The sequence below is a fragment of the Chlamydotis macqueenii genome, chromosome 6 (genome assembly GCF_036417535.1).
Source record: "Chlamydotis macqueenii isolate bChlMac1 chromosome 6, bChlMac1.mat, whole genome shotgun sequence".
Lineage (NCBI taxonomy): Eukaryota > Metazoa > Chordata > Aves > Otidiformes > Otididae > Chlamydotis > Chlamydotis macqueenii.
In genome coordinates this window covers 23,536,418-23,562,856 of record NC_141561.1, presented here as the reverse complement: position 1 = coordinate 23,562,856, position 26,439 = coordinate 23,536,418, and the positions used below count along the sequence as shown (strand labels likewise).

At 43.8% G+C, this 26,439-nt stretch overlaps 2 protein-coding genes across 7 annotated transcripts in view; both read left to right on the top strand.

The window, feature by feature from the left end:
- WIPF1 (WAS/WASL interacting protein family member 1) overlaps positions 1 to 12,377 on the top strand; it is a 57,476-nt gene extending 45,099 nt beyond the window's left edge. For all 3 annotated transcript variants that reach the window (XM_086751457.1, XM_086751458.1, XM_086751459.1), the window contains 4 exons: positions 673 to 1,455; positions 4,245 to 4,457; positions 6,148 to 6,261; positions 7,579 to 12,377. In XM_086751457.1, the coding sequence (XP_086607583.1) occupies positions 673 to 1,455; positions 4,245 to 4,457; positions 6,148 to 6,261; positions 7,579 to 7,634 (1,166 nt within the window). In that variant the 3' untranslated portion in view covers positions 7,635 to 12,377. The remainder of the gene's footprint in view (positions 1 to 672; positions 1,456 to 4,244; positions 4,458 to 6,147; positions 6,262 to 7,578) is intronic.
- Positions 12,378 to 24,149: 11,772 nt separating this feature from the next.
- Positions 24,150 to 26,439, top strand: part of GPR155 (G protein-coupled receptor 155) — a 29,807-nt gene continuing 27,517 nt past the window's right edge. The window contains exon 1 of one of the 4 annotated variants that reach the window (XM_086751453.1): positions 24,150 to 24,241. The gene's annotated coding sequence lies outside the window, so the exon portion shown is untranslated. Of the gene's footprint in view, positions 24,242 to 24,513; positions 24,768 to 26,439 lie in introns of those variants that run through there. The other 3 variants (XM_086751455.1, XM_086751454.1, XM_086751452.1) reach the window with 3 other exon arrangements.

Below are 26,439 nucleotides of genomic sequence, written 5' to 3'. Positions count from 1 at the left end.
GACATAGGATCTCATGCTTGGTGAAGGACTGAGCAATGAGGGTTGTAGAGTGTTATGACCTTTACATATTTTATAGACTAACATAAGTTTTCAGCATATGTGTACAAAACAGTCTCTCGGAGTTGGTATTTTCTATTGTGTCACGGTCTATTTTGGGAACTTGTATTAACACAACAGTTCCTGGCACCACAGAACAGTGCTTCAGCTGCAAGGCTGGCTGCCTTCTTCCTGACGTGCACAAGTACATCCTTAATAACGGCCACTAGAAAGGGCTGAAAAGAGCCTTTTACAGGACTGTTAGCTTTTAAATTATGTTTAACAAGAAGATCTCTTTGCTTTCAGGCTGATGGTGTCAGATACTTGTTCTTGACCATTTCTCCCCTCCCTGCTCTGTTGCTGGTTAGGCGAGGGCCGCTATCCCTTGCGTTACCTTGCGGGCTGCTCTGGTCCCTCACAGGTTGTCCCTCCTGAGCGGGATGAGGGTGTCACCCGTATGGGGAGCGCTCCCCCAATGCTGTCAGAACTGCTGCTGGCTGTGCTGGGTGCTGACCCCCGGGGGCTCGCCTGCCCCTCGCCGGGGCTTGACCCCCTTAGCGTTTGTAGCGCCTCAGGCCGCGGCCCGTCGGGAACCGCTGCGCCGATGGATGCCGATTCCCTCTCCCTTGTCCGCAGATGCCGGGGGAGGCCGCCCGCCCGCCCTGCCGCCCGGAGGCCGCTCCGCAGCCGCCAAGCCCTTCTCTCCGCCGAGCGGACCGCCGAGCGGACCGCCGCGCTTCCCGGGGCCGCCCTCGGGGCCGCGGCCCGCCGCCCCCGAGCCGCAGAGGAGCCGCATGCCGCCGCCGCCGAGGCCCGACGTCGGCTCCAAGCCCGAGGCCGTGCCGCCCCCGGTGCCCAGCACCCCCCGGCCCATCGCCTCCAGCCTTCACAACAGGGGGTCGCAGCCCGTGCCGGGTGTCAGCCGGCAGCCCAGCCTGGGGCCCTCGCCCCCGCCGTTCCCGGGCAGCCGCAGCGCGGGGTCGGCCGGGCCCCTCCGGCAGCCCGGCCCCAGCGCGGCGCCCCCCTTCTCCAGCCGGCCGCCGCTGCCGCCCACCCCGGGCCGGCCGGCGGAGGACAAGCCGCCGCCTCCGCCGCCCCCCGCCGGGCACAGGCCGCCCTCCGCCCGGGAGGCGACCCTGCCCCCGCCGCCGCCGCAGAACAGCAAGCCGCCCGTGCCCGCCGCCCCCCGGCCCTCCCTCGGCGCCCCGGCGCCCCCGCCGCCGCCCCCCACCCGGCCGGGGCCGCCCCCCGTCCCGCCCGTCCCCGGCGGCACCGACGAGATGCCGCGGCTGCCCCAGAGGAACATCTCGCTGGGCTCCTCCTCGGCGGCTGGCGGCGGGGGGGGGCGCTCCGGACCCCTGCCCCCCCCGCCCAGCGAGAGGCCCCCGCCGCCCGTCAGAGACCCGCCCAGCCGAGCAGGTGGGGAGCCGCGGGGCTGGGAGGCGGGGAGGGCTGGGGTCCCGAGGGCGGCGTGACCGGGATTGAATAGAGGGATGCGGTGAGGTGCAGTGACAGTTCTTCATGGAATGGGGAAATTTCGAGTTCCTGCAGCCGTGGCGTTGACTTTGGCCTTGCCCATTGGAGGGTAACCCCAAATCCTTGGCTGCCCTGCCGTGCCACAGCCCTGCAGGTGCTTCACCCGCTGTGACCCGGGAGGAGGGGGTGCAGCGTGGCTGGGGCCTGGTTTTTCACCACGTGCATGCACAGAAGCGGGAGGAGCGCCGTGCGATGTGGGCCAGCACTTTCCCACGCCGCCTGCTGCCACGCACGCACCTGCTTTGCACGGGCAGCAACCGATGCTGTTAGAGAGAAGGGATTCTGCAGCTGGAAATGAGGGTTTACGGGCATCGCAGCGGCTTAAGAAAAGTCACTGTGCATCGCTGGCCTACTCACGTGTACTGTTGCAGATTTCAGTAGCTTTCAGTAACAATTACTGTAATTAAAAAGGGTTGCCAGTGGGGCTTCCCCATTACGTTCTTTGATGTAAAGAAGCTGCTGTATCTCGCTGCTGACAGGTGACAGCGTTTGCCTTCCTGAGTCAAGCTGCATGAGTTAATGGTGGCGTTCTCGTGAATGGAGGTTTGCAGAGTCCAACATTCTACGTGTTGGGACACACGAGCGCTTACAGCTAAATACAAATTATTTTAATAAAAAGACCTAGCCAACATTTGTTAAGTATAATGGCTGTTGTTACAGCGTGACTAATTGCTGTTACTTACCATACGCAGATTTCAAATGAGACTAAAAATAGAATTGTCTCCTTTGAGTTATTTCATAATATACTTTGCCCTCTGTGACAACTATTGTTCGTAATTTTTAAAAATAGCACATCATAACTTAGCTCTCTTAATACCTGATGGTTCTCCCTTTGGAGATGAGAGAATTTAGGCATAGCTAGGCCCTGGAACATTGGGAAGGGAGAAGCATTGCGCAGAAGACAACGCTGGGAAGCTCCGTAGAGATGCCTTTCATTTCATCCTTTGGAATAAAAATCTGGAATCATCTCAGACTCACCCAGTCCTGGACAATAGAGGTGAACGTGTCACAGGTGACAGCCATCTGTCTGGCTTTCCAGCTCCTTGACCCAGCCTGGATCTCCTGCAGCACAGCACCTGCAGCAGCCATGCAGCTACAGAACATACTGGACGGAAACCCTGCTTTGTGGAGCTGGTTGCCAGCCCAAAGGATGGCACAATGCCAGGGCAGCTTGTAGCAAATAAATCAGAGAAATCTTGTCACGTTTGACTGGGAGCATGGATCAAAGTTGCAGAGCGCGTCTGCAATTATTCAGACACTTCCAGGAGCTTCTTCCGTGATGGCCTCTGCTTCCACCGGCGCTTTCCTGTTTGGCTTTTTTCTGAGGCAGATGGTTTTAGCAAATCAGCACTACCGTTCAGCTGGCTTAATAAGTAGAAGGAAGTTGTAGCAATAAATTATAAATGTAAATGCCCCTATTCTGCGGTGGTTCAGTATGGATTATGGGGTTTAGGTAGGTTTATAGAGAGGGCAAGCAAAACTGTTCTGAAAGTTGCTAAATGCTTCTCATTTTTCAAAACCATTCCCTGAAGACAAACTTTAGTAAATTGTAAAAATAGAAGGAAAAAAAAACAAAGGAAAAAATACACAAAGTACAGCATGTTTCTTGAAGCATGTTTCAGTGCTTGTTACTGGACACACAGTATCTGCTGCTCTCTTTTGAAAGATTTCTCATTTTGAAAAATGCACGTCTGTAGCTAGATTTCATCAGGACAAGGAAGCATTTCATAAAAATGAACATACTTGTCAGTTGCCCAACTGTGCCAAACAGAGGTAGTGAGACCTTTGAACACGCATAGCCTTCCACACCCTCTGCTTCATCTCCTCATGTGCTAACCATGGGTACCTCTCTTCCTGGCAGCAGCAGCTTTCTTGCCTGTATTTACTGGCTCCTCTCGGAGAAGTGCCCTTCCCCTGCCCTCAGGACAGCCCTAGTCCTGTGTTACGTGGGCTGTGCCTTCGTATTTGACCTGTTGTGTCACCACGCCAGTTACACAGATACACAGACACTGGGAATGCCAGTCTACCTGTGAGGTCTGTTTCCAGTTTAGCAGGAGGTGGATATGCTCCAACTACTGAAAACCCTGGCATGCAGCATATACGTTCATAAATGAGGGAGGTGATGCCAAGCTGTTTAATGCTGTCACTCCTGGGCTGAATTCCCCTGTGCCGCACCGCAGACCTTGGCTGTGACAACCAGAGGGGACCACCCCTGTGGACAAAGAGCCTCTGAGGGTAGCAGAGCTCTTGTGCTACACATCCTCTTGCCTTGCAATGATACATGGAAAGGAAATTGGCTATGGTTTCGACCTCTATGGTACCCTGAATTCCAGCTGTAATTTCTGCTTGTTGTGGCCGACGTAATTTAGAGTAGCTTAAAAGTGGCTTCAAGGACCAGCACCTCTACAGAGGCTTCTGTAGCTGAGGGAAGTGGGAATGTGGGCACTGAGGTGTCTTTATGCTTAGATACACCCTGCTCCCCTGATCTCTACTCTTCAAATCAGCACCAACTCCCTAGAGAGCCCTGGAGAGCAGAGAGGTGGGTGCTGAGAGTGATTCCCCCTCTCCAGTTTGTTAGCAGGAGACTGTGGGGCGCAGGCAGTGGCTTACCACCAGCAGAATAACCCCTGGTGCAAACGGTGTTTGTGTGCTTGCCTCTTCTCTTGCTCTAGGCCCCCTCCCACCACCTCCTCCCATAAGCAGGAATGGAAGCACTTCAAGGGCTTTGCCCGCTACTCCCCAGCTGCCCTCCCGGGCAGGGCTGGACAACCAGAGAGGTGGACCAAGACCGCCGCTTCCCCCTGACCGGCCAGGCTCGGCAGCACCACCGCCACCACCGCCACCTTCATCGGCTGTCAGAAACGGCTTCCAGGATCCAGGTGATGGTAAGCCATCCTCCCAGTTGTTTGCCTTTGATAGAGACTGTGTAGTGGCTTTTGGCCTTAATACGGCAAAAAAGGTTCAGGATAGAGGCTTTATTTCTAGTGCAGACCTTTCATCTCTGACCAATAGAGGTGTCATTTGGGGTCTCGATTAACCCTGCCAAGTACGAACACAGAAAATAAGCCATACATAAAGCAGAACTGCAGAGCTGTTAGTACAGTCTCCAAAATAACCCTTTGAAAAATAGCCTGAGAAAAAGAAACATATTCACCATGCTTTGCTTTGCTACAGTACAGAAATAAGGCCTAAGGGGATTGTTCTGACTCTAATAAGAATTCCAACTGTAGCTACACTAGGGCTCTTTGGAAGTCAGAACAACTTACATGATGACTCAAAAGCTGAAGGCTGAAAAACAGATGAGGGAAGAGATTGTCAGAATGCTGCTGAAAATGTCAAGTATCTCTCTTTTTGCTAGTAGTTATTGAAAAGATGCTATGTTTTAAGGAGTCATCATGCTTTTCTTTTTAATTGTTTTCTGTTTGCAAAGAAAGATCAATCTTTCAGCAAATTACGGGAGGGCAAAACTGATATTTTTGACATTTATAAGGTTAGAAAAAACAAGCAGAAAATAAAACTGTAATTTGAAGCATCTTCACAAATCAGATAAGGGAGGTGGGTCACAAACACTTTTTTTTCTTACACAAGTCATTTGCAGGGTTCAGAACCTGCAGCTCCTTTACACACTGGTTTCTAATTGCAACCATTGTGAGTAAACATAGAAAAACTGGATCTCAGCAAATAACCACATGTACAACTGCTGGACAAAACTTACTCAGCTGGTCATTACGTGATGCAATAAAGTATCACAATATCACAAGGAAGTTACGTGAAGTCAGGTTGCAAAGTCCTGAAGCAAGCAAGCGGAGAAATGACAAAGTTTAAGATAGCCCATATTTTCTTCCTTGGGCCTCGAAATTCAAGTACAGAACAGGGCTACGTAAAGATCCTTTTCTGATTATTTAAACGAATAAACTGATCAGCTTTCTTTATCCTGTAGAATCCTATACACTCCAGTAACTACATCAGTAGGGGCCATATAGTTTCAGCTGATGTATTTTCCCTGTTTTGACACTAGTTACATAAAAGCTCTTGTTATCATAAATTTTATCATAACAGCCACAAAATTTCTTTTTTCTATTTAAAAATTAAGAAAGAAAAACTACCACTTATAAGTCATTGTGCTTTTAATGATGCTTTTGAGCTCTGTATATCATCAAAGTATGAATATCAGAAAATTCTATACCCAGGAACAAAATAGTATTCTGAATTAGGAGACACTATGCATTTCCAGTAACACACAGATATGTATGCGTGTGTGTGTGTATAAAAAAATCAGATCTATTATACATGCAAGGGAGCATAGCACTTACTTCAGTGGAATTACAGCCATTTTTTTGGTCTCTGATTTTGCATTAAATTGGCTAGGTGATCCATTAAAGTTAATAAGAATTTTCATTCTCAAGCTAACCTAAAGCATCTTCTTCCCTGACTTCCCAAGAGGGTGCTGGTTCAATACTCAGCGATGTAAACATTTTGCAATATAAAATGTATCAAACATGATGTTAATGTCACTTGACTTTCTGAAGCTGTGTCACAAAACTAACAAGTAAATTGTGTGGGATTTTTTTTCAGATGAATGGGAAAGTAGATTTTCTTTTCATCCTATATCTGATTTGCCACCTCCAGAGCCATATGTACCCATGAACAGAAGTTATCCCAGTAAACTAGCAAGAAATGAAAGTAGAGGTAAGTTTGTTCCTCCTCTGCTGTTGGAATTTCAGCGTGTCATCCTAAAAACAATGTAGATGGGAAAGAGACTGGATGCTGAGGTTTCAAAACTTCTCAGACTAACAGCCTCGTCACCCTTCCCCACCACACAGGAAAAGCTAAATGCAGGTTCGCAGACATAAGCCCTCAACTTGTATTTGAGGGGGGAAATTGTTTGGGTTTTAAGTTGGAACATGTATCATAAGAGACCACCTCTGCCATTATAGCCAGCCCCTCTGCCACAGGCAGCCAGAACCACAAAATCCCCTAGAACTTCCTCCTCATTTCCCATCTAAATTCATGCACGACTCATTTATTCTTGTGCCACATTATCCTTGAGTTTAGTTATCCTCCCTCCTTGGTGTGTTAAACCCCTAATATTTTTTAAGACAACAGTCATATCCTCCTCTCAGCTTTTGTTTTGCTGGCTGATTAAATCAGGATGTACTATGCTCTGCTTCCAGGCTATGCTCTCTGACCATCAGGGTTGCTTCTGTATACATTTCAGTTTGATTTTTTTCTTTTCCAGTCAGTGTTATATGCTGTTCCAGTTCAGATCTCAACCATGTCTTCTACAGCAGCATAAATGTTTCCTATTGTCATTAAGGGTATTTTGCCTGATACACCCAAGGATCAATTTATTTCTTTCACAACCGGTGACATCGGTGGCTCGTAGTTATCCTGTAATCATCTGTACACTCAGATGTTTCTCTGTCTCTCTCTCCTGTTTCCAAATGATGAGGTTTTGGGTTGGAGCAGAAATTCCTGTTAGTCTCTGACCCTTCACTTTGCCCTATTTTCATCTATTTGTATTACTCAACGAAGAAAGGCAAAGTAATATATGCATTTTCAATGCTTCCTTTCATGAGTTTGCAATGAAAATCTTCATACAGGGAAAAATGTGAAGAGCTTTGAAATGTTACTGTATTTAATGCTTGCCACTTTCATTGAAATTTGCATGTGTTGCAAGTAGTGCTAAGAAGGTATGTGTTTGCATAAAATAGTCGAGCTAACAAGAGCTGTCAATCTGTTTTGAGAAGGGGCCAGAGGACTAAAATACATATGCTTTCCAGACATTTGGGGATAGCATTAGTTAAAAACTTTCTTTTACACTGTTTGAAGTTCTGATGTTGTTTAATAAACCAACCAGAAACTCTACAAAGATTTTTTTAGTAAAATGGCTAGGCAAAAAAAAATGAGTAGATCTTCACCAGTTACTGAATTAATGGCTTGGGTGTAAACTCCTACTTTAAAAGAAACTATGAGGAGTAACACAAAAAACTTTTTCTCTTTTAGGTGGCTCTGGCCGAAAAGAAAGAGGTGCCCCCCCGCTTCCGCCTATACCAAGGTGAAATGGGTTCTGGCCCATCTTTGGGCGTTGTCTGTTTTCAAGTTTCCTGCGAGTCAGCTCTCCTGTCCACATCATTGGAAAGTTGTCTGTTTTGCTTTATTTCCACTTTTGGCTTGTCAGCTGGAACAAACTTCAGTCTATTACAGAAGTAATAGATGCAGCTTATGAACTATAGTTGCTCAAATCTATAAATTTTATTTGCTTATACTGCAGGCTGTCATGAAAGGCATTTTGTGGACCATACATAACATACGTGCATCATCCTTACCGTGTCCAGCCCTGTCCCCTTGAGAGCTCCACAGGAGATCTGGCTTTGAATTTAATGAGAGCTGGAACAAAGCTGTTGCATTCACTTTGGGTACAGTGGCTGTATTATTTGAATGATTAAGTACAATCTGTTTTCTGTTAAAAAAAAAAACAGTTGCTGGGGAAAACTGTGTAGCCAGGAGTCCCCTGGATCCTTCTTTGCATGCCTAACTTGGCCCATCTGCTTCTGCAAGCCATAGACCTACTACATGGTGACCAAGAGTTCATCCTAAACCTTTTCACTTCTGCTTAGCCAAGCAAATCTTATTTTAAACAACAGATAGCACATCCTGCCCTGAAGATGGAGTGTCTGGCCTTGTTTTTATCTGCAGAGAATCTTCCAAAGAAAAACACAAGAATTCAGCAGCATAAAAATATCCTTTTTTATCTGTCTTTCCTTGTGTTTTTAATAGTGTTACGCTTGCAGGCACCTAATTCTTTCCAACTCTGATGCAGACCAACGCACAGTCATCCATCCGTATCCTGGATTATTGTAATGCCCTTTACCTGAGACTACATGTGAAGACTCCTTGAAAAGTAGTCTTGGTGCAAATGCAGCAATTATTGTAGTTGCAGGCTCTTTCTGTAAAGCATCGCTAACACCAGTGCTCCACAGACTGCTTTCCAGTTGTTTCTTTGGTACAATTAAATGATGGGTTTTGACTTAAGCTTCCTGGGGCTTAGGTCACAAGTCGCAGAGTGTATTTGACTCACATTGCAGTAGAGCAGCTGAGGTCAAAAACGTGCATAACTGAAAGCCCTTTGATGTAGTGAAGGAGGTCTGGGGTTTGTGTGTTCAGGTGGGAGCAGCGGCTCCAAAATTTGCTGTCTGCACTGGTTCAAGAGAAATGGGAACATTTGGCTTTCTGAGTTTACAAGGAAACCTGTCCTTTCAACCTTTGCTGAAAGGAGTCTCCACAGAGAGCTGCAAGGCTTACATTAATAGAAGAGAGAGTAAAGTGTTCTAACATTGTGACAATTGGTTCATATGTGTAATGGCTTTTGAATTTTGTATATGAGAAAAGAGTTCATTGTATGAGTGCTTTTTACAAATTGATCTAAATGCATATAAAATACCTTTGGAAATTAGAGGAAGATTATAATTCTGGATTTGAAATATTGCTGAATGGATAGCTCTTTGTTAGTTGGACTTCTGAAGGTTAGCTCTGAAAAATTTCTCCTCTGTCTCCTCAACAGTTTCTGTTTCTTCAGCGTGCTGGAAAAAAAAATAGTCATGTAGGTTAAGAAAATGTTTCTCTAGCGTGGGAGACATGATCCTAAGTATGCTCTGTGGCTAGAATTAGGTTAGTCCTTGAAAATCTAGGGAATTTAGCCAAAGAGAGTCTGGACCCCACTGAAGTGTTTGTGCATAGGGGTTTTTGCTCTGTAAGTGGGTGTGGAGGGGCAGATCCCCTTTCTGCCTGACAGGCTGCACAGTCACAGTGAAGGGGATGAAACAGAGTTGGATTTGGCCAGATCAAACTTAATTTGGCCTTCTCAGTGTTTGTTTACAAAATCTTGTTAGCTGTGATAGCATTTTTACATTTTTATATCTAATGACCTATTTTAAGTTACTATTTATGGTCCTGAACCTGCAATTAAATGCGCAGGCGCAGGGATGTATCTACATCTCATTGCAGGATCGTGGCTGTAAGAGTTTCTTAAACAGATATTAGTGGGCCCTCCATGTGACAGGTGCACCTTGGGATCAAACCTAGCGCAATACTGAATTTGTGTATGTATTTTATGGATGTCACTTAAACACATGCACTATACAAAGTGCCTGTCTCTTTGGGATATTATTGTGTGAATAGAAGTCCAAATAAGATTTTTAGGATAATAAGTTAAAGGATAAGTTATTGTATTCCTGTTATTAAACTGAAGCACTTATAATTGTCTAAGGAACAACGTTTTGAATTTAAGAATACAATATTTTCAGTACCTTGACCTGCCAAATCCTTATTAATATCCAAATAGCTATGCAGCCAAAAAAACCAAACCCTCCAGAAACTATACCTCTTTTGTAACTTACCTGCTTCCAGCGTGACTGTTTTGAGTAAGTCAATGAAAATGCTGCACAGTGTTCTGCCAGCTCTCTGCATCATTCAAAATATCCTATATTTGATCTTTTAAGCAAGGTTTTCTGACCAGAAATTCTAGACCACTACCAAAGACTTGGCAAACCAGCTTCAGTCTCACTTTAAAATGTGCTGTGTAAAAGGCGCTCAGTCAACAAGCCAGGAAACCTGAGCTGCTTGGGTTTTAGCACTTCTTTGTGCTATAGGAACAGAATGGATGTTTGGCATATATGTAAAATAGCTTAACAAGGCAGAAAGAGGTATTTTTTTCCCCTAAGAACAACTTTACCATTTATATTTTTTGCTGTACAAGTCCCTAGATATATTCCAGAACAATGCAGCATTTTATCATTCAATATATTGCTTCATATATCAGTAGCTAATTACAATATGATCAGTATTAAAGTATTTATTTCACTATGAAGTGTTAAAAAAGAAGAATGCAAAACGTACTGAATCAGTGGTGCCTTATGACTTTTTTAGTCAACTTCTCTGTGTCTCACTAGAAAAATTAATAGGTGTTGCTCTTCCAAGTCCTGACGTAAATAGTGCCAACAGTAGCATCGTACCATGTTTGAGCCAAGTCCTGCTGTTGTAATGTGCTCAATCTGCTGACTTCAGATGGAGCTCAGTGCATGGAGAGACTCTTGGATCAGTCTTTAGGTGGGATGTAGGCAGGCACTGGTTAACCTCACAATCCATTGTTGGTATTGCTCTGGAAATGTAACCCTTTCCCAAAACCAGTGTGTCGCGCTGCTGTCCATACAGCCCAGCTGACTTCAGCACGGTTGCCTAGGTTCCTAGAGGACTAAATTTAATTCACTGCTTGTATATAAGATTTAGTGGGTTTGTTTCAATGGCATTGTATTATAAACCTTCACACCTCAAACTATCTTTTTATGTCATCACTAAGACTTGCATTGCGTGACAATGGCCACAAATGGTCATTTTTTAAATTCAAGTCAGTAAATAAAATGGGAATAACTTTTGTACCATGTGACAATAATTTCTGCTCAATATTTTTGGAGTGTCTGTTATGACTTTCTGTGCCAGCCATTGGCAAGAGGTCACAGTGATTAATGTTCAGAATTGTTAAAGGAAACGCAGCTTGTGATTCAGGAAGGATGTATTTCTGTAAATGAACTACTTCTTAAATTAAGGTCACAAAGTTCTTGTTCAGAAGACAGCATTTCCCAACACTAAAAGAATCGTAAGAACTATTTTTTTTTCTGCAAGACTGAACTATTAAAGAAGTTCCTTAAATGATCACTTTAAAAAATGGACAGTAGTTTCTCCTTGTAGCAGCAACTGTTTACATGTCATTTGTAGAAGGAGGTCTCTTTGAAGCAGAGGATGAGGTAACTAAAGTGCTGTCATGCTTCACATATGTTGTAACACAATTTTCCGTGCAAAAGTATGCAAATAGAAAGGGTACTTCTTGCCTTGGAAGCAAAGAATGGAGTTGAATGATCGAACTGGGGTTATTTCAAGAAGAATGTCAAACGTCAAGATACCTAAAGAGGGCCCCTCAGCCACAGGATGCTGGAAAGGAGATTGCTTAAAGAAATACAAACCAATAGGCTGAACGTTGCTATCAATACTAGAGTACAAATCACAATATAAAATGTGTGTGTACGTAATACCACACTGCAATGGTGTGAACACTGTTGTCTCAGTCAGGTGTGAACAACTTGCTATGGCGGTACGTTGACTCTATATAACATATTGTATGAACTTTAATCTTTCAAACTGTTTTCACCAGAAAATAGGGAGAATCTCTTACCTAAGATATCTGGTAACACATTAAGTGTAGCTGGTTCATGGAATGGTTCTTTATGTGCATTGGGAGAAAACAGGGATCTTGTTGCCTGGAAGGTGTCTGGACCGTTCATTTAAAAGGTAAAACTGGAGCACTGGCAAAAAGGGAGTGTTGGAGGTACTCAGCAGAAGCAGGACATGCATCTGTGTTCTCAGTTAATGAGTATGCGGCAGGTAGGTAGGCAGACTAAAAGAAAAAAATGGAAACTGCATGTCTTAAAAAAGGGAGCAACCCTTCAGTATGTGGCCATTTGGAAATACAGTTTGTCTGGGATAAATGTTCTTTAGTGTAAACTAATTCATGCAAAGGAAGACCTCTAAATTTGGACTTCCAAAGCCACGCAGGACACATGAAAGAGAGAGAAACATAACATTGGCTGAGCAGAAAAGTAACATATTTTTATCAGATGCTTAAAGTTTGAGCTTTTTATGAAATATTGATCTAGTTCTGTGAATATTTTTATGCTTAACATTTATTTTGTATGTGATTTTGTTCTCTTTATTTTTCTGTCCTATGCCAAATAAATTTTACTTTTATTTAATTAGTGGTGCTGACTGTTGCATTGAGAACAAGCACGGTTGCTTCCAGGACAGAAACACACATCAGCTTTAGCAGGAGCGTAACAGTGAGCCTGGCAGGAGCTGGGGCAGGTTCTCCTCCCCTCCTGCCTGCCATTAACGCAGCAGCACAGCGGTGGTGCTTGGAGGACTCTGGGCCTCCATACAGTAAAGATTAGGCACCTGCCGATAAGGAGAAATAACCAGTTTAGTTCAGGATAAAGAATATGTCAAAATCTGTGGTTAGTGATGCTGTACTTGTAGATGGTTGTTGCGTGAGCCGGGGGCACTGGCTCTTGGCAAGGCAAGCCAGGCACTTGCCATGGGGAGATGACACGGAACATCACTCTAGTTAAGCACAGATTTTTGTTTCTCAGGTGTAGCCTAGAAGCCCACCAGTCCGGGTGCCTGGGCTGTGTAAATAGAAGAGCCGTGGCAGAGGGTGAAGCTGGGAGTGGGTGAGCTGTTAAGGGAGCTGGCTCAGCAGGCTGAGAGACCTTTGTTTGCAGATCACAGTGGCTGTGGCATTGAACGAGGACTCGGAGGTATGAATCTCATGATCGGCTAGTAGTACTGTATCTCACGTCCTGCCAAAGGAAACATCGTTCTTCCTGGTTAAATTGCTTGCCTTACTTCGGGAAGAGGGAACTGAACTGAGCATGCTGTGACTGAGTCATAACCACAACACGGTCCTTCCTCCATTTAACTCAAAAAATGCTGCTGCTTTAAAATAAACCCACAGACTACACCGTAAAACAGCTCTGATTGCTCCCTGTAGTTGCAGGAAGGGTCACGTGTTGCACGCAGCACACACAAAAATATCCAGCTCCTTTGATCCTTGTTCAACAATTTCCAATGACCTTCCTGCCTTGTATGCACAGGCTGCTCCCTTCTGCCCTCTCACCTCGTCTGACTCCATTTCCACTAGCAAACTGGTCCTAGCCAGTTGTCAATTTGGGGCAAAACATTGGCCTATACATCCGTGTACAACAGTTAATGTATTGTGTAGGTTAACTAACAAAATAGATCAAGAACCTTCAGGATTTGTTCTTCTCTGGCTAACAGCAAGTATAACAAGCAGTTATTAACAGCTGTTTCTGCTATCTTAGGAGTCTCTGAAAATTACCCAAATATTTAATGTGATGTAAGCTTGATTCCAAGTTTCATTTTCTGTTATGTTCTTACAGGTCCTATACGTTTTGTTTCATACATAATGAAACTGTGTGGTTTATACTGTTAAAAGAGCTCATCCTTTTCATTTGTTGAATAGGACTCTGAGCCTCCTATAAAGGTCGTACTCACTCTTCCAAGTTGTGAGGGTCTGGTGCATACAGAGACATGCCAGCTTTAACATCAAGTCATTTTTTTACACAAGCAAAAATGGTCCTCCCCTAACATTAACTTCTGTCTACAAACAGCTGTGCCTGAGCTCCACTCCCCCTTTCAAATGTATAACAATAATCATTTTGCAGAGCACACGAGGGCCTCAGTAACCTTCTCTGTACCCTGCTGGTTGTTCTGCCTTTGGCGTATCTGTGCTGCTTGGTCCATGTGTGTTTACACAAATACAGATTGCTAATCAAAAACCTTGGTGAAGCGTAAAAGTAAACAGAATGGCACTTGTCTCTACATGGCAGATATTGCAGCAGCGCTGGAATACGAGTAATTTCTGTTACTAATGTGAGCTAGGACAAGTCGCTGAACACACAGATTACATCCACTGTCTAACGTACAGGTCTTATAAAGACACTTCTGAGCAGAACGATGGTTTCACATCATAGGAGGATGTACTTGACTTAATCAGTAACCTGGCTTTTCTCTAACTCCTGAAAGCATTCCTCTAAAAATTTATTAATGCTGCCATAAGTCTCAGGAGATGCTCATCTGACGACTCCCTCCCGTTGCTTTTCTTGTGCCTGAGAAATCTCCTAATACAAGCTTCATTTGCATCCCGGCAATGTCAGTGCACTCTTCCTGTCTATCAGACCACTGTCACCAGCTCTGCTATCACTTCCCAAGATGAGGCAAAACTGCCTGTTGTTTATCTTACAGCCCCTAAAGGCAGTAAGATGGCAGCTTAATAGAAAAGAAAATGTCTCAGTTGTGTTAAACTTTCAGCTTAAATGGTCTTTTCTCTGGGAACGACTGCATAATGGATTCCTTCCATAATGGATGGAAAAATCTATCCGGATTTTTCAATTGTTAAATTAAAAAAAAAAAAAACTACTGATTTATTCTGTTCTTTCATAGCTGATGGAAGCAGATATTTAAATGTTAAAGTTTTGATAGCTAAAGATCTTTATTTCAATGGAATTAGGACACAGTAATTTGAAATAGTACTGATGCAGCACACTTTTGTTATTTCTGGCATTGGCAATGAGGCTCTTAACCTATCTAAAAATTTCAACAGCAGTCCAGGTATATGAATAATTCTGAGGAAAGGATGACTGACACAAAAATACTTTGATTAAAACACAGAGAATACATTGGGTGGGTGCTGCTAACACTACCTGTATCCAACATCAGTTTATTGAACAAAAACATCAGTTCAGATAATTACGTCCTCCATCTTAAAACACATATTTATGGCTTAAGAGATATGGCTTCTGCAGAAGCTACATTCAAACTGTAAAACAGAAATCTAGCATGAATGCTGTTTATATGATATTGCCAATCTTTCGTCTCCACTACAATAGAGCACTTTTAAATGTTAATATTTTTTCCTGTTTTACTGTTCTTTTTTTCTTCCTCAAATAAAAAAGTTATTTCTTCAAGAATGCTGGGGTTTAGCCTACATAAATACCTTTCTCATTTTGAATGTGGGACTGTTCTTGTTATTTAATTTTTTGCTAGAATGCAGCAGAAATCTCTGCCTCTAAAGAAAAGCAGGCAGAGGGGCTGAGGACGAAGGGGCTGTTTGTCGCTGTTCATCCTTCCTCTCACCAAAACAGGAACTGCTGATCCCTCCCTGCAGCCGAGGCAGGGCTTTATCACTGGGCAACTCCCGTTTCAAAATCATTCCCTTCCCAAAGGGGACCGCTTCGGCTATCTTTTGCATTTACCTGTGTGCACAATTGTTCGGCTCCAAGCCTGTGCGAACACCACACCCAATAAGGCGCATAACCAATTCCCTTCCAAAAATGTTTCTGTGTTCACGCAAAGACGGGTGTTTAGGTAGTTCTTTATCTCACATCCTACCTGACTTGAAGTAAGCATATGAAAATGAGTCTTTCCTGTCCTCCATTCTAGCAGAAATTTTAGTAAACTCAGAGTTACTGGTGAGCCCTCACGTGCCCTCCTGAGCAGCCAAGGGCACAGGGCTCCATCCCATGGGGCTGAAGGCCGAGCGCTCCCACCTCATGAGAGCAAAAGGCGGCTGAAGCACTCACAGCTCTTGTGACGAGAGTAAGGTAGAGGCTATGGGTGAAAGTCAAGGCTTAAAATCCAGCCCCTGTCGTATGTTATGCTGATACTGGAACCAGCGTGCCTTGTAAATTATGTCCACTGCACTGTTTGTCAGAGACTGCACAGCCCATCAGTATTTTCTCTGCTGCCTGAACGCCAGCCCTTGCTGCAGACTGCTGAAATCTTTCTATTGAGGTTTGTTTTTTATTTTTTCACCTCCCTATTTAAAATAGAAACTTTCACTTCTGCTATTTGGCCAGTAGCTTGGGTTACTTACAAAACCTGGGAATCCTTGTTTGAAAACACACAAGATACCCTGTTCATTTCCTCCAAATATATAGTTTGTTCTCCTCAACTGCGCCTGCAGGCCTGCTGCTGTGCCTTCATCCAAACGTACCAACTGCGGGGTTGCCATCCAAACATACCAACTGGTTGCTCCAGATTATTGCTGAGTTAAAAACAAAAATCCTGCTGTGTGCTTTAAGAGAATCACCACACACCCCCTATGCCAGGACCTTCATTCCTCCCTCTCATACACATACTGGCCACTTGTGTAGGGGGAGGGGGGATTGTAAATCCATTTTTTAGCTGTAAATATTTCTAATATAAGTACAAGTACAAGCATGCATCACAGAATGAGAAGCTTTGTATGTTTGTTTTTAACTAAGCAGGTGAGAATAGGTAAGATGCACCTCCAGCCTAGGAGCTTCTCTTTGTGCTGAGAAATACTCAGCCTCTGATGCAAGAGAGGCTTTATGTCCTGGAAGTTATCTAAACTTCACAGCCTAAGCAATCAGAGGTTCAATACGTTATGAAAGAGCATGTTAGACAGTTGATTAACAGGAAGAACAGACCCTGCAATCATCACCAGGGTATTTTATTTTAAACACTTACATCTAGAGCTCTACTTGTTTTAGTAATTTTTTTTAACTAACTTTTCTTCCGCCTCTATTTTCACACAGAAAATTATGTATTTTTATGAAGGGCTCTGGTTTCCACAGCAGATGATAATTATGAGTCCAAACGGCGTGGCTTGCCAAGCCCTGGTGAAGTAAACGGGTGAAACGCGGGCTTCCCCGCAGCAGGGGCCACGGCTCACGGACTGCAGCGGGCTGAAGGCAGCGGGCGCGGGGCTGCCAGCGCAGGCTGGGTGCGGGAGCTCGTTTCCAACCCGCCTTTGCCGGCTGCGTGGCCCTGCCGCGAGTCACCTCCCGCCGCCCGCTCGCTTCCGGCTGGGAAGCCGCGACTCCCTGGGCAGCGGCTGGACTGGTGCGGGGGTGCCGTGCCGCAAGGAGGGCGCTAGGTGGCACCTTGGGATGCTTTCCTGAATTTTGCGCTTCCCGGCCCAGGAGAGCGGCTTGAATGGCACTGCCATTCAAAACTTGGGATTATGTCAATTAGAAGCGCTTCACTACTATTTCATGGCTTGCATCTTAAGCAATTCATAAGCTGTGGTCCTGGAATTAAACTATCGACAATTTTGACTGCATGGTTTTGGTTATGAGCCCATGGCAATGTGTAGCTCATCATTTTAGGAACCCTACGCGCTGCTGACTCTCGGTACAGCAGCGCGATCACTCAGACGTATTCAGCACGCTCCTCCATGCCGTTGCACAACTCTTAGGTGAGTAAAGTTCCAGTGTTGGCATAAAAACGATGCAACAGCATAACACATCCGACTCTAGTCTGTTTCAATTCAACCAAAAGCAGCGCACTGTTAGACCTAAACAAATAAAGCCTTTAACAAATAAAGTTTAACTGCAGCTGGAGAAGAATTAAAACAAAATACCTTTTTTATCGAAAATGTCAAGCGGAAGTAACAGACGGTTGTAAGAAAGCCACTCTGACAATATTGCAGTCTTAAAACCAGTATCTACTCAAATATTTAACAGAAGAAATAAATTCCTTTGTATTGTGAGTTAAAGAAATAGAAAGCACAAGTCTGGCAATCCCTATGCGATTAAAATATTTGCCATCAGTTTAAATGAAATGCCAAAATGTAATCAGGAAAAGGTATGAGGAAGAAACAGTATCAGAAAAGAATCTGTAGGTTGCAGAGGGAGAAGTATGCAAAAAAAGTATAGGTACAGCAGCTTTGTGCAGAAGACCAGGGAGAAGAGGGTATCTTAATACTCTCCTGTGACAAAGTAACAGAGGCTTGAATGCTATAGCAGTGGTGAAATGAAGAAGAAATAAATTAACAGAAACCTACTGGATTTCTGCCAAAGGAGACAATACACTGCAATCAATACCTTTCTTGGATTACTTTTAAACTGTGTTCGTATAAGTAATAAATAGTGGCTTGAAAAATGGTGGGATATGGTGTGATCACAAATGGAATCTTAGTGAGTTTACGAAGGTTTGGGTCATAGTCTGAAAATATTTCCGAAGTTTTCAGTTTGTGATGCCAACATTGGTTTTCTGGTTTATTTACTTGTGTGTGTGGGGGGGTTGCTTGTTTGTTTCTTTGTGTTTTTTTTACTAATCAATTGCTTGCTGAATCAGCAACAGGTGCAGCACATTGCCCATCAGAAACAGTTATTTAATCAGTGCAGCTTGCCTTAACCCAGCTTTCCTGAGCAAAGCAGCATCTGCTAACTTGTGGGCAACACTGACTGCTCTTCCTTTTTTTGTTGTTTTGGAGGAATCAGGCTCAATTTGAGTAGTTTTACCTGAGCAATAAGAATACTGAGAACATGTAAGTAACAAGCTGCCTATGCCAAAATGAATTAATGGGTTTTCTTAGGTAAAGAAAAAGCTGTAATTCTTATGCTCTGTTCTTAATAATTTCACCATGTACTGTTAGTCATGTGGCATGTGAAAATGTAAAAAAAATACTTTGTGTCTACATACAGTAGATACAGCTCTAACCATACAATATGAGGCAAAAGGACAAGACTTGATAATCATTTTCCAGATAAAGCATTTGAAACCACTATGTGAAGATAGTGATTTCTTTCTTTGTGTGACTTTTGCATGCTTCTTTTTTTTTTTTTTCTCCATCAGTCAGAATGATTAACCTGTTAAGTCGTCTCTGAGTACTTGTATTGGACTTCAGCAAACTTACCTTCTTGGTGAGTTGAGTAATGGATTGATATCCTAGCCCCAATGATGAAATGTATAGATTTAGGCGGTCTCTGCAATGTTGTATTGTCCCCACTGAAAGCCATTTCAGAAAAAAAAAAAATCTCATAGCAGTGAAATTATGTGGGGTTATTCTAAACTTTACTGAATTCAGTGCAATCTAATTTGAACTCTTTTTCTTTACTTTTTGCTTTAGAGAGGTGAATTTCACCATGCACCACAACGCTTACTGTGCTCACTTAGAAAAGCAGTCCATTTCAACAGACCTGAACATACATAATTATTGCTGGAGTTTGAGTTTCTGCAAGCTGACTGCATCAGCTTAATGTATTTTATTTTGGCAGATACAATATTTTGAAAACTATAATTGCACCTACATACCAGCAACACGTGCCCTTGTCTCAGCCACAGAACAAAGCGAAGTGAGTGTGTATGGTCCAGTAAACACGGAGTTTGCAAAACCAGCTTGAATGTACGCATTGTCTTACAAAAGATACTATACCAAAAGTACCAATTAAGTTCTTGTAACCAACATAGATAATGAGGGGTACTACTGTGAAATTGTAGATAAGCAGATAAATAGCTCTCTTGAGAAGGAAGATGTTTTATAAAAGTGTTCCAAGGTAATCAAAGTGAATGTAAATATCCAGTGCATCCCTCCTAATTTCTGCATTAACAAGCTTCAAGCTTACGGGTAACAGCATCTGGCTAGGCACTCTCCTGGCCTCTCATTAGATTGCTCTCAGGGACACAGACGCAGGATTTTCCATAGCGTTTAAGCCCCAAGAGTTTGGGGAAGTTTTTGGTGGGACTGTTTTTGTTTTGACACCCCCCTCCAGAGAAGAAATCCAGTGGCCTATTGCCTGTCTACAGATTAATTTTCCTTAGGTTTTCTTTGTTGCTTAACTGCCTCATCAAACATAGGTATACTGTAAGCTACAGTTTATTTTCCAGTAAGTATGTGAGTCAGTGGTCAGACACTTCAGATACAGATAAGCACTTCATGTTCTTCCTGAACATCCTACGCACAACTGCAAGAGAATAGACATTAGAAAACAACAAACTTTCCGAATCCTGAACTATATTTTTAGATAACAGAAGTTTGATGGAGCGAGCTAAGAAAACGGGGGTTGAGCACAGGTTCCTGCCTTGTGCGTTATGTCATCCATTTACCTGGTAAGCAATGAGCAGTATGAGAACAATACTTCTTCCAGGACTAGAGTTACAAGGCTATGCTGTCTGTAGGCATAATTCCAATTTTAATATAAAATTTGGCTCCTTGTCAACAACCACGGAGTACCGAGTAAGTATTTTTCCTGTAATTGAATAGAAGGAGATTACCTAAGAAGTAATCTTAGTTTCTCCACCCATTGTTGCAATTATTGTGTTAGTAAGATACTTGGATTTTTCCATGCTGTTGAAAACAAGGTGCACAGCTGCCTGGAAATCATACTGAGATTATACCTGTAGATTTCCAGACAGGTTTCATCCTGATGCATTTGCTAACATTCTTACTGTCTGCTCATCCTCTCTATTCTTATTTCTGTCTATTCTTGGAAAACTCACTCTTTAGTAATATTCTATTGAGAGGTTATTTAGAAAGATGTTGGTGTCACATTTTCAATCCATAGTGCTGCTTTGAAGCTCACCTGACACTTCCTGTTGTAAGGTGGTGTTGTCTTTCAGTTCTAACAATTTGGCTATAACTTCTTTGACTCTTTCTAGAAAAAAACACCATTACTTTTAGTATTTTCAGAAACAAATTGAAGAACTATACTTGCTTATGGTAAATTCTTGAGAGCTTTTCTTCAGAATACTCCAGCATTTCAGGCTTTGCAACAAGTGCTTGCAGTCTACCAGTAAAGCAGCCTTCACATCAAGTACAAAGATACATTTGTGATTCACTGAAAATCTGTCCAAGTTGGCTCAGTTGTATGCCTTTGAAAAATATGTTTGTATGCGGTCATTGCTAGGTCTTAGAAGCTAAATTATCTGAAGCCTGTTCTCATTGAGAGAGTTAAGCCTCTTGCAGCTCCTGTGTGGGGCCATCCTGTGTATGTGTAATTGGTGTAGGTAAATGAGTATGATGAAGCCACAGGTCAGCAGGATGACTCATGTAATGGTTGCTCCAGCTGCTTTTCACTGGTTGAGCTGTTGCCAAAGCAGGATCAAAAAGCAGGAACTGTCTGTCCCATACACTTGGTTGACTACTTGGGTGGCACATAAATGGATGGAAATACCTGATTTGAGTGAAAACAGAATAAAAATCAAGGGGAAAAGCAGTTCATGATTATGTAATGGGTGGTATGGGAATGCTCATGAGGATCAAATTAAGATTTTGGGGACAGTTTTCAGATTTATATTTATTTAGTAGTGATTGGAAAGCTTGGCTTTGCAACACCAGTAATGGTGTTTTTTGTGATCTACAGTTAAACTGCCAAAGTTGAGTTGCTGTGGTGGAGGACAGCTCTGATCAAGAGCTGATGGACTGTATAAATCTGTCCTCTCAGCAGTCTGTAGCCAAAAATCTTGCCTGTCCCGTACATTAGTCATGCTTACAGCTATGGTCATCGCTAGTCCAAATGCTGGGGTGTTTTATTAATCCAGGAGGGCTTTTTGATATTTCTGTGGGTTGGACAAAACTCTAAGAGCTGGTGTCCATGACTGTCACTCTTAGTTTACAAACATTTTAAAAGGAAAAGGAAAGTAACATCTATTATAAGACCAGGGTGCTGGAAGCAGAGGTTCCACCCAAAACAAAGGTACATTCAAGGACAGACAAGAACATGTGGCTCAAAGAAGAAGTCTACAGAGCTTTGAAGTACTGGGTGAGCGGGGAGTAGGTGTCCAACAGAGAGAAGATACTGTCCTTTGCTGTTCTGGGAAGCAGGACTTTGTACAGTCTTTGGAAATATGTAGGAGTACCCTGTGTATCCAGTACTGCAGTAGAAAGAATTCTTGACTCCAGCATGAAGTTACTATTGCTGATTCTCTAGGTCAAAACTTGCTAACAAATGATGTTTGTAACAGTTTCCAGCCAAGTGGAGAACTGATCCTGTAATCCAGTGCTTTAGTTATTCACTGTGCTGTGCTGGTGGTACAGTCTGGTTAATAAAGATTTCAAGTTTCTAGACGGGATATGGGGTCAAACCCTGGTGCTCTTTTCTGTTCAGCTCAGAAATGGCTGCATGTCAATGACAGATAGTTGCTAGGTTGCTTTTAATATGTTTTAAAAAATTAAAATCTTCAAGAGGAAATATGCTATATAAAGTCCTAATTATTTATTTCCTTGTATATAATTTTCCTTTATTTTTTCTTAGCAGCTATAATTCACACAACTCTATTTAAATAATTAATCTAAACCCTAAATAGAATCTTATTTTTTCTATTTTTTTAATCTCATCATGTGCCTTTGATAGTACAATTTCAAACTTCTGATTATCTACATTCTTCAATGTTCCCCAAAAGAAAACACAAGACCCATGCCAAGTGCACTATCCTGATCAAGGAGTGTGTAGATGCTAGAGCTGAGATGGAAATAGAGCCCCGTCTCCTGTAACTGCTCATCCTCTGGAAAATCATGCGTTTGGTTGGTGGATATCAATAGCAGTCAATAAGCAGCCTATCCAGCCAAATTTATGCACTTGTAAAATAATGCACATATTTTAAAATACTTTATTAAATGTTGAATCACTGGTGATCTTTTTAAGAGGAAGGAATGAGTTCAAGAGAAGGAAAGGCATAAATTCTTACCAAGATTTCTTAGAACAATCTGGTGTGCCTCCCTTGTTAATTCCCAAAGTACGTCCCTCTAAGGCATGTCATTTCCATAGGGAAGAGTACAAGGCAGAAAGCCAAAAAAAATCTGAAAGATCCCATTATACTGTATTTCCAAAAACTAATCTAAATCAGTTTCAAAGTGGCCTTTGGCAGATGCCAAGCAGAGAAACTTTAACATTTAGTAAATTAACAAAAGTCATCTTTAGTAGTGTTTGCACCAAAAAAAAGTCTTACCCTAACATTACAGCAGGCGTGTTACCTAACAGGCTGTACTGCCTTCCAGTGATATACCTCCATTTGTTGGCACGTCTCTTGCACAGCCTCTCTCTGATCTTTTGGCTGGGCTGTGTTGGCCCAACACGAGCACAGGAATAAGAGGCAGAGAGGAAGGCAGTCACTGACTTCTGTGTCAGCATTGCTGCTAAATGTCAGCTGGGGTCTGTATTAAGGGTGCATGTTTTTAACGTGGCAACAGAAAAATTAACTCATTAAGTATCAGTTCATTTAAATTAAAATTAAAGCAGACATACAATATCAAAATAGGTACCTTCTGAAAGTTTCCAGCAGTTATTTTTATCCCCCCAAGTTTCTACCCCTGTCTGCATTCTTTATGGTATTTTCTTAACCCTTTCCTGGCCTCATTTAGTTCCCTTAAGTATTATTTCTGTTGTTACAACTGATATTGCTCTTTCTAAAATACAGTATCTGATTTGTTTCTGGTAAGGTTCCTGTATGTATTTTGACAGTAGACCTTGTAAACTGAACTGACTATGGGGAAATTCATTAGATCACATCTGAGATGGCACTTCACAAATTGTCAATCACATAAATATTTTTTTGTTGATATAGTTCTCCCTTCTTCTCTATTTTGGTCTCCTCTGGATGTTACATGAAAGAGGAGTGGTTCTTTTCTTGCTTGATCTTTCCAATTTTGAGGGGGAAACTGCCAAGTACAGACTCTGGATGGCATAATGTCTGCCACAAAACTTAATTTATAGCAATAGATGTCCTAACTGCAGTATGTCTGCCACACTAAAGCTGGTTTGCATCAAATAAACTATGGGAGAAAGTGTACAATACACAGAATTTCACACTTACTCTCTTTGTGGCGGTAGTATCTGGCTTAGTTCCTAGAAAATGGGCAGCTCGAACCACTGTCTCATCAATCACAGTAAAAACAGGAAGCTGTTGAGGAAGCTGGATCCCCTTTTTTTCAGCAGGAAAATCTTTGGCGATTACCAGCTTTTAGTTTTTACTGGGGAAATCACTGACTGTCTGACCAGCCTTCGGGAGCTAACGCCATGTAGAAAACATAGCGTTTTCTTTCAAAGCAGTCTTATCTGTTAAAAATTAGCGTAGAAATTCCAGGGATCAGGGCTGCCCTTGCACCAGGCACGAAGGCCCGGTATAGGCCTCGCTATCGGCCCACGCTGAGCTGCGTGTGGCAGCCCTGGGTCGGGCAGATAAATGTCGGTGAGCCCCGCACCGCCCGCTGCTGAAGCTGGGGGCTGTGCTTCTCCCCCGAGCCTCCTCACCTCCGCGGGGAAGCAGCGCCTCTCAGCCGGGCCGGGAGCTGAGGGTAGGTGGCAGTGGGCAGTTCGGTCTGCCCTGGGGAGAAGCCGGCGGCGGCAGGGGCTTGTTCGACTCCCGCCAGGGAAGGCGGCTCCCGAGAGCGGGAGAAGCCGCCGGGGAAAAGGACGCGGCGGGCAGGCCGCACTCGACCCGCCGCCGCCGCCGAGGGCTTCGCTCGGCACCTGAGGCGCCCGGCCGCGCGCCGCCGCCATCTTGCGGCTGATCCCTCCCACCCGCCGGCGTCCGCCGCCCCTGCCCGCCCGCGGGCTCTGGCCTCCGGCGCACGGGGCGGGCGGCGCGGTGCGCGGCAGCGCCGCTACCTCGGGGCAGGCCCCGCCGGGTGCCGAGGGACCCGCGACTGCCGGGCTGCCGCTGGCGGGGCGGGCGGGGGCGGGGCGGGTCAGCTCGGCCCAGCCCTCCCCCTCCTGGGCCTCGGTGCTGGCGGCCCCGGCCTTGGAGAGGTTCTCACCTTGGCAGAGTGCAAATCCACTATACGCACCCCTGCGTGGAGGCGCCTACCAAAAACTAAGTAGGTAAGCTGCCTGCTCCTTCCCTCCGACTTCTAGCTTTATTTTATAATGAGACAGCTGTTACACAGGACAGCTTTTTTTTTTTTTTTTTTTTTTTTTTTAATCTCTCGGGTGTTTCTGAGTGCAAATGCTGTGTGCTCGTAGCTGGGGTGACCATAGAAAGGAGAGCGGTGATGAGCAAGGAAGGGGCAGACGCGAGGTGTTTGTTTTGTTGTGGCTTTCTCACTGGAAGTCAAAGGATGTTTCACCCCTATTTGGCAAGTGGGTTAAGTGAGGCGCTTTTTGAGGGGTGCCGACAATAAAATGTAATCTGTCTTTTGAAAAATGTTTTGCTGTTTGCTTCAAAAGTATGCGTCTGTCTGTTGACAAGCCTTAAGATGAGCCTAATTGAAAGTTAAAGGGAGGTATGTTTTCCATTTGTTTTTCTGGCTTGGTATTTCATGCTGTTGGCAACTGTTGCTTCATTTGGTCTGGTCTGAATACCTGCACTGACAAATTTTGATGTAGCTTTAAGTGTTGCTGTTGTGAGGTCTGCCAGTCGCGTGCTGGGGCAGGCCCAGGCTTCGCTGGGCTTCCTCTGCGTGCAGCTTCCCCACTTCTCCGCTGTTCAGGTGCTTTCTTGTAAGAAAAAAAAAAACGAAAAGGAAATGTGATCTTGAAGAACAAATGCTCAGAGGCACTTAGGGTCTGATATTTCTTGTCTCGTGGTCTTAAGTTGGAGCTAGTGGTGGCACACTTGTTGTGTTAATTGCCATCACGATATTATCCTATATCTGCTTTCTTAGCCCAGTAGAGAGAAAAGTAAAAATTGCAGTTAACTTGCAGTAATCACTTCTTCCCACTTTTATCATTGTAACTCTCTAAGTTAAAGCTACTTCCTCTTTGACTTACTGTACATACTTTTACACGAACATGTGTATGGTACGTTCTTATCTGAGCTGAGGATGACGTGCTAGAGCTGCCATGAATGGTAACTCTTCCTGCCCAGTTCCACTTTCACTGTCGTGAATAAAATAATGTGTTATCCTCGGGATACGTCTACATTGCATTAAGGTAGGAAATGAGGTCATATTGTGGAATATAACTTACGAACAACGTGCACAGCCTTGACAGTGTCATCAGAATCACCTGAGAGTGATTATACGCTGAAAACTTGAGAGTAAGAGACCAGAAAGAAGATATACATTGAGGTATCTCTTCTATTATCTCATACCGTCTTTGAATTTCATTAAAAATAAGATGAAAGGGATTTTCGTGCTGGAAGAGGAGACAGCTTCTCTATTTCAGTGCTCAGAGAGGAACCTGATGTTGCTTAACTCACAGCTGCTGGAGAATTGAGTTTCTGGTCTGGTGAATTTTAACACTTTACAAATATTGACAGCCTATGAGAGAAGTGGGCAAATACCAGTGCTCCAATTTATTTCAAGAGAATTGTCAACTGCATTTGTTCCTTGCTCTCTATCTATTATTGGTTTTCATACCAGGCTTCCTCTTGCGCTGGCTGCACTGTCCTTCCTTTCAAAAGAAAGCTGACAGTCTGGCTGCAAGCAGCTATGCTTGACAGTCGACAGCAGATAAGGCAGCGTCATTCCTAAAAGCTTTGTCTTTATTGGACTGTAGTTCCCAACAGTGCAACTGTGGTTGAGTTTTAGAGGATTCACATCTCGATCCCTGA